The sequence below is a fragment of the Quercus robur genome, chromosome 2, assembly GCF_932294415.1.
Source record: "Quercus robur chromosome 2, dhQueRobu3.1, whole genome shotgun sequence".
Taxonomy (NCBI): Eukaryota; Viridiplantae; Streptophyta; class Magnoliopsida; order Fagales; family Fagaceae; genus Quercus; species Quercus robur.
In genome coordinates this window covers 63,487,572-63,496,022 of record NC_065535.1, presented here as the reverse complement: position 1 = coordinate 63,496,022, position 8,451 = coordinate 63,487,572, and the positions used below count along the sequence as shown (strand labels likewise).

Below are 8,451 nucleotides of genomic sequence, written 5' to 3'. Positions count from 1 at the left end.
CATAGATGTGGAAACAAGTCGCTTGTAGTTAGGGTGGATGAGGAGGTGTGTTGTTTCAATTTTTCAAAAGCTTATTATATTACTTTGTTGTAATTGATTATCTTGTCTTCTAACATTGGAATGCAAACTAATCAGAGACGGAATGGAGGTCATATTCCTAACTTGACACAACTCTACTATGATACCCGCTTCAATTCAAAGACAAAATAGTGGGTACACCCTGATTGCAAACATACATATGTATGTATATCAGTACATGCCTTGAGTTTGCAAAATTAGAATATATGTATTTCTATTCTATATATGTTTGCAAAACTAGAACATATGTATTTCTAGTGGTTTCTATTATTTGAAATGATAACAAGAGATGTTGAGAGTACAAGATGAGCATTGTAGCACTCTTGATGCACAGCCTTTGACCGAAGATGAGATATCTAAGATGGTTCTTAAGCTGAGATCTGGCTATGTAAAAGGACTTGGCATGAGACCTTCCTCATCTCTTAGGACTCCTGCATCATCTTCCTCAACTCAGTATATTCAACAACATGAGAGTCAAATAGATGAGCTTCAGGATGCAAAAATTAGGATGGAGGAGAAGATGGATTACATTATACAATATTTGAAGAGCAAGGGTGAGAGTGACATTTGTGGTAGTGGGGAGAGCTCATCTACTAACGAGAACACACCTTGATTAGTGTTTTATTTTCTTGCCTAAGAGCATTAGTTTTGGGGCTTGTATATGGTATATGTTGTTATATTTTAGCATAAAAACACAAAAACAAGCATTGCCGGTCTCTCAATTGTAAAATTTTTTACAATTGTGCTACAATTGTGTTTTTATTTTTTATTTTTATTTTTATTTATTTTTTATATTTAATGGTGGTGGTGAGTTTTTTGTTTATGGTGGTGGTTGGGTTTTTTGTTTAATGGTGGTGGCTGGATTTTTTGTTCATTGTGTAGATGGGTGGTTTTTATGTTTATGATGTTGGCTAAGTTTTTTTATTTAATGTTGGTGGTGAGTTTTTTGTTTATTGTGATGACTGGGTTTTTGGTTTATGGTAGTGGTTGGGTTTTTGTGTTAATAGTGGTGGCTGTTTTTTTTTTGTTTAATGGTAGTGGTAGGTTTTTTGTTTATGGTAGTGGCTGAGTTTTTAGTTTAATGTTAGTGGTGGGTTTTTTGTTTATTGTGATGGTTGGGTTTTTTGTTTATAGTAGTGGCTGGGTTTTTGTATTAATGGTAGTGGCTGTAGTTTTTGTTTAAAGGCAGTGGTGGGTTTTTTGCTTATGATGGTGGCTGGGTTTTTTGTTTAATAGTGGTGGCTGGGTTTTGTGTAAATGGTGGTGGCTGGATTTTTTGTTCATTGTGGTGGTTGGGTTTTTGTTTTGGATTTCACTCTATTTGTTTTGTTTTAAGTTGAGATTTTTCTGCATTCTTTATGATTTCTCCATGGTTTGTAATGTGGGTTTGGTTTTTATTTGATGAGAATGTTGTGGGTCTTCTTTCTTTGATAGTTTGGCTTCATATGATGTTGCATTATGATTATTTTGTCTTGTTTGTTATTGGGTTTTCTATGGACATTTTTTGCATTGTCTTACTAATAATTATGCCTCTTTTTTGTTGTTGTACATCTTATCAGGGATATAGGTTTGCAGTCTAGATTGTTATTGATGTATTTTCCTTTATACTTGAGCAGATATGGGATTGGTGGCAAAAAGACAGTCTTTGTGATACTACTTGAACTCAAATAATTTTCTATAAAGTTTGGAAGACATCATTTGTATATAAATGGCTGTAATTATTTTGTGAACATCTTTATTGCATTTTTAGATTGTATGGATGTGGTTAAAAATGAATGGATGATTTGTTTATGGATGTGGTTGGAAATGGACAGGTTAATGTAATGGCAAGTAAATATAAAGAATATTAATAAAAATATAAAATTGGTGACAATAATTTTCGTCACTATATCTGACTATAAACAGAAATTGGTGACAAAATAATTCGTCACCTAATCTATTGAAATTAAAAAAAAAAAAAAATTGCTGACGAAAAACTTCTTCACCTAATCTATTGATATTGGAAAAAATACATTTGGTAACGAAATATTTCATCACTAAAAGTAAGGTTTACTGATGAAAACATTAGGCGATGAAAAACTTTTGTCACCTATCATTTTTTATTGGTGACAAAAAAAATTTCGTCACCTATCTTTTTTTTTTTTTTTTTTTTTTTTTTTGGTGACGAAACATTTTCGTCACCAATACATAAGGTGACGGAGCTTAGGTGACAATTGTTGTTTCATCACCATTTCGTCACCATATGTATTCGTGATGAAATAAGGACATATTGTGACGAAATGTTTTTATCACCATAGCCCACTTTTGTTGTAGTTAGATAAAGATAAATTTTCTATTCATAATTAATTGATAATTATCTTTATTAAAACAATATAAATATTGATAATTATCTACAAGTAACAAATCCTTGTAAATTATGTAGGAAAAGAACCTGGCACAATGATGTTATATGCATTTGTGGCATATCTATAATCTATAAATACTATATATATAACCTAAACTTTTGACTTTTTGTTGATATTTTGTGGGTGTGCCACACAAGTTTTGCTGCTCCCACAAGTATCCACATCACAATTTTTTTAAAATTTTTTTTTTTTATCGTTCAACCACTACATCCTGAACCTAACCATTCTTAAATAGTTAAACCCTTACGCAAAATCTCCCTAAAACCCATAAAGAAAATGCAAGAAATTCCTCCTCAATTTCCTTCTCTCTCCCAGCCATGACTGATCTACACTATCAATGACTCCACCACTACCATAGCTACCTTCACCTGCCATAGCCTTCACACAAGACATCAGCCCAAGTGATAGATGCATCGCTCTAGCCCCCGTTCACACATGTGAGGTATTCTAATCATATTGTAGCCTTTTGATCCTGCAGATTACAACTATTAGGTTTTGATTCAAAAGACCCATTTGGCTATTGAAATTGAATGGTGGTTATGGCAATCGAAACTAAAAATTTCAATTTTGTGTTTTGAGTTTTTTTTTTTGGATTCCTCCCCCCCCCCCCCCAAATTTAATATGTTGAGTTCAAAATTAGGGTTTTCGAAATAATAATTTTTGTGAGGATTTTGATGTTGGGTCTCAGTGAGAATTTTGTGTATGGGGGAAACTATGGGTGATTGTTTTGTTAATAATTGTGTTTTTCCTCAAAGTATTTTTAACATCATTCTTTAAATGCCCTTACAGACGTTTACAAGTATATTAAAAGATCAATCCTCTGCTTACATAGCTTTTACTTTAGAATCTATATGGAATGTAAGGAATCAAGTGGAACACTGTGGTACTCTAATCAACATCCTAACCACCATTAAATTAATTGAAAATAGGGCAGCTGAGTACATGAATTTACTAGACAAGTTTGGAACTTTGGAAGAAGAAAGGGTGGTAAAAATGGACATAAGTGGTTAAGTGGGGATAGGTGGGTATTTAATGATTTGCCACTGGTTAATGGAGTTCTTTATTATGTAGTTGTAGTCTTGTAGAGTCTTTTAGGTACTAGAGAGTAGAGAGCCACGTAAAGTCTTTCATGACATACTTTTTTTTTTTTTTTTTGAGAAGGACTTACATAGTTACATGACTTACATAGTATAATATTATATATAAGAAATGTACAATAATATTTAATATATAATTTTAAAATATTAAATAATAATTAATTTTAGTACATGTGGATTTGTTATTTTAATTTTCTAGAAATAAGATCCCCTTTGTTATATTTTGGTTTTTTTACTTTCTAAATATAAGATGTAAAATGCTAAAAAATTACATAAATTCTTTTTAAAAAGTTTATATATATATATATATATATTTAAGCATACATATTTATTACTATTTGTTCATTAGTATATGAAAAAAAAACTTATTATTTATTTTTATAATTTAAAAATTACTAAGTAAATTATTTATGACATCAGTTGGACCATTAAACCGATAACTAGTTCCTTTTTCAATTATTTTACTGTACCGATTTTTAAAATTATGGGTTTACTATAATTTTCCTTTTAATTAAAATGTCACACAAATTTAACATAATACAATTTGGACTTACCCACATTTTTTTTTTCATTTATACTCTAGCCTTCCTAACTTGAAATCATGGGTCAGTCCCTGCTAACACCTTCCCATTTTCGTCACCCAGCCTTTGAACTTAGATCTTGAGCCCGTAAACCATTCTTTACCAATATAATTTTCTTTTTCTCCATATTATAACCAGAAACCAAAGCAATGTACTTTTTATTATTAGATGTATTTAGCACCAAAGTAATTTACTGATTGATTCTTATATTATATATAGGACCAAAATAATGTACTTATTATTTCCAAGATTTTAACTTGAACCAAAGTCATGTAACTTTTCTTCTTTGTGATGTAATTTCAAAGTTATTTAATAAAGTTTTATTTCATGAAAGTTTTATTATTTTTACCTTCTAAATAAAATAAGTGGCAACTCAATTGTAAAACTCTTTGTTAGGTTTATATTTTTATGTAATTGGCATATCCTATGACAAAACGCATTGTACTTGTATTTGGGTAAATTTAAGTAGGTTCAAGATGATTACAAGTGGTTATATTGAAAACATGAAGATTACTCAAGAACTACTCAAGAAAAGCTGAATTTGCAGGTTCCGATACCTCCTCGATATCTGTTGATCTATCGAGGTTTACTGACGCTCGATACCTGTCTCGATCTATTGAGCTTACGAGATTTCTGATATAGCCTGTAACGTTTTGATTCTTGAAGGCTATTTGTTTATGGGTTTGCATAATCCCTATAGAACTAGGAAAGCCCAAGGTTTGTGTAAACTTAATTGGAATAGGAGAGCCTATTCAAAAGGCCCATTAAACTCCAATTTAAATAAGGAGGTGGAGAAAGAAAACCCTAACCCTAAAAAGCTTCATAAGGTTTTCTTTTTGAAACCCTAGCCTCCTCTTACAGAAGAAAGAGTTCTTACTGTGTTTCTTGTACGCCTTTGGGTTCTGTAACCAAGCAAATTCTCTAGCCCTAACATTGAAGATCTTATTAGTGTTTCTATGTGAAACTGTTGCAAATCAACTACAACAATCAAAGGGTTGCTGTGGACTTAGTCACGTACTAGGATCCATGCAAAGGAGTTAGTCACAAATTAGAGATTTGTTCAACAAAGGAAAGAAGGTTGCAACAAGATCAAGTCCAATTGGGTATTGGAGTGAAAGTTCAACTGTAGGTTGGTATTTTGGAATAGGTCAGGGTAGTGGTAAAATTCATTATATTTGTAACCGGTTAATTATTGATTAGTGGATTCTTAGGAATGGTGACTTTAATTCACCCGGTGGGGTTTTTGTCTTGTGAGAGGTTTTCCCCATTTGTCAACAAATTACTATGTTAATTTAATTTCCGATGCATTTAGTTTATTTAATAATTTGTTGGTATTTTCATGATTTGCATGCAATTGAACCTAATTAATCAACTTGGATAATTGAATTAATTAACTGGGGTCAAGCTATCTTAACCCAACACTCTCAATCTAAGGGGTAACATATATATAGTGGAGTAATCACTCCACACCCATGATTCTTATTTGAAAAGTGTTAAAATTTTCTTTGAGTATGCTGCATAATATGGTTGAATGATGATGACATGTTTTTGGATTGAATGTATGTTTGTCTATAACATGTATGCTCAATAAATTCTCATTTTGCAACATAGCATCTGGGCTTAGATCTTGGATTCTAGATTAGTTCTTTATCTATGTAAAATTAATGATAATGAATACTCACTGGTATGAATTAACAAGGTAGATTCCAAAATCTTAATTATTTTCAATAGATTGTTTATTCTCTTTACTGCTTTATTTTATATCTTTTTCTTAGATTAACTTCTAGTCTAGTTTATTTAAATTCAAAAAACCAATTTTTAGAAACTAGATTAGGATTATCTTGTAAGGTTTGATTAATTTTCCTACATTCATACAAGTCCCTATGAGTTCAACTTCATTCTTGTCAAACTATACTTCGGCATGGTTCTTGCACTTGCAAGGACTTTAAAATTTCCACAACACTAATTTCAAAGAAGGTAGGTGCCCAAAAATAAAGCACATATTAACTCCATATTTTAGATGTGTAAAACATTATTAATATTTTTAATTTATCTGTAGCATATACATATTTATACTACTAAATACTAATAATAGGATTCCCTTTGGGTTTCATTATTTTGCGTACTAAAATATTCTCATACAAATTCTTAAACTTTCTAAAATATCTCTATCTTTTAGTTAAATAATTAAAAAAAAAAAAGTTAAAAGAGTAATTTAATGTTTTTAAGTTTTAGGCTGAACAAAAGAGTAATTTACTGTTCCTAAGTTTTTTTTTTTTTTTTTTTTTGCCTAAAAGTTAGGGTACTATTTCTATCTCACTTTAAATATTATTTCAAGTTATCTCATCTCTTTCTAAAAAAAAAGAAAAATACACAATTGTTTTAAGCATTATGATACTATACCCAAAAAACAAATAAATAAAAAATCCTCATATATATATATATATATATATACACACATACATATAAACTAAAATAAATATAGAAAAAGTAATCATTATTATTTATTTGTCTAAATAAAATTGAGTCATACCACTTGAGACAAGTATAATATAAGTCGTCTTTATTTAATAATTTAGTGAGTAATGAAAACAGAGTTCCTATTTTTCTCTCTCTAAAGCACCTTGTGAAAACATGAAGATGATCTTAAAGGCTCTGTAAGCCAGTAACAAAGAGAGAAGCAAATCGGTCCATTTCATGCTTCTTTAAGACCATACCAACTTCAACTCCTCCATTCCCATTTTTGTTATCCACCATAGAAGTTGCTTTAGTTCTGTGTATGTTCGTGAGCTCCACTTTCTTAGGTCTTCCCCACCCAAAATCCCTCTCATAATCCCTGAATTTGTTTGACCAGGCAACCGAAATCACTTCCGGTTGGGTTTGGGTTCCTTCAACTTCCTTCTCTCTCGTCACCATTTCAATCAATTTATCTGCTTCATTAAGAAATCCCTTCATCTTTTTGATGCCATCAATGATCCTATAAGCAGCAATGGCCAGCCCAGATTCCTCCATTAACTCTCTTGCTTCGGCACCTATACCACCTACTCCAACACAATTACCAAAATAATTGGCTGGAATCGGAGGGTCTAAACGAGACCGGAAATTAGCTATGATATATAGGTAGATCATTTTGTTACTTTCTACTTCTTTGGCTTTTGCCACACAAACCACTGTATATGCAAATGTGAGGACAAAGGTTGATAAATGGAGTGGTTCCGATGTGTTTGTTTTAGTTTCACCATTCTTATCACCCCATGACAAAACCCTTTTCCTGATTTTTTCTATATCTGTACGGCTTAACTCGAATGTGGCTCGAACAATGTCTGCTGGAACCTCAAAATCGAATGACTTCAGGCTTCGACGGCTATTCATTGCTAACAAACGGTTTGAGAACATCGAGTCGAGTGTAGCTGGGTATTTGACAACGGTTCTGTCAAAGAATGGTGTTAGTTCTGGTAATAAAGTTGCGTTGTTCTTGGTGATCAGTTTTTCGAGTTTGCTTATATAAACCCATGAGTCCAAGAACAATGACATGGCTTTCCCATCAAGAACCGCATGGTCTGCAACAATGCCAAGGCAAAACCCTTTGTTTGGAAAGAGAGTGACTTGCAATGTCAAAATTGAAGCTTCTGAGTCTGATGTTTCCAAGTGGGGTACGAGAGGACAAAAGTCTCTAGCTTCAGTTACGTGGTGTCCAGATAGATTGTCAAAATTGGCATCAGATTCAGCTATAGTGAGTGAAATGGAATCACCGGGAGTGTAATGGATTATGGGTTTTTGAGAATTAGGAGGCCATATTAGTTTCCCAACAAGTGGGAGAAAGTGTGGGAGAGTGAGGGAGAGTGAGTGCTTGAGTTTGGAGAGGATTGAGTCAAAGTAAAGATGGTCGTCTAAGTGAGTATGTGAGTAGAAGGAAAGATACTCAATTGGTGTGGATTTGAAGAAAAAGAGGTCAAAGAGAGTGAGTGGGAGTGAGAACTCAGTGGCTGTGTTTGGGGAGTCAAAGAGCGGAGAGACTCTGCAAACTTCCAACAGTTTCATCGAATTTTGTGTTGCCATGAGAGAGAGAGAGAGAGAGAGAGAGAGAGAGAGAGGGAGGGGGGTAAGATCAGTGATGCCTCTCTGAATCTTTTATAATGTAATTGAGAAGAGTATTAAATGGTTTGCACAAAATGCAACGTTTATTAAACACCGTTTATTACACATCGTACACACTGAAATCATGATTTGAAAGCAAAATTTTACTTCAAAAAATAAATTGAGTGTGCAGTGTGCAATAAGGTGTGCACT

The 8,451-nt window shown here is 32.5% G+C and overlaps 1 protein-coding gene across 1 annotated transcript; it reads right to left on the bottom strand.

Moving 5' to 3' along the window:
- Nucleotides 1-6,807: 6,807 nt before the first annotated feature.
- LOC126701744 (malonyl-CoA:anthocyanidin 5-O-glucoside-6''-O-malonyltransferase-like) lies at nucleotides 6,808-8,202 on the bottom strand. Its single transcript, XM_050400093.1, has one exon. It carries the CDS (start codon nucleotides 8,200-8,202, stop codon nucleotides 6,808-6,810), a length of 1,395 nt encoding a protein of 464 aa, XP_050256050.1.
- Nucleotides 8,203-8,451: the final 249 nt, after the last annotated feature.

Bases quoted from the DNA above. Each gene is read 5' to 3' on its own strand.
- LOC126701744 (XM_050400093.1), bottom strand. From the start codon at position 8,202: ATGAAACTGTTGGAAGTTTGCAGAGTCTCTCCGCTCTTTGACTCCCCA.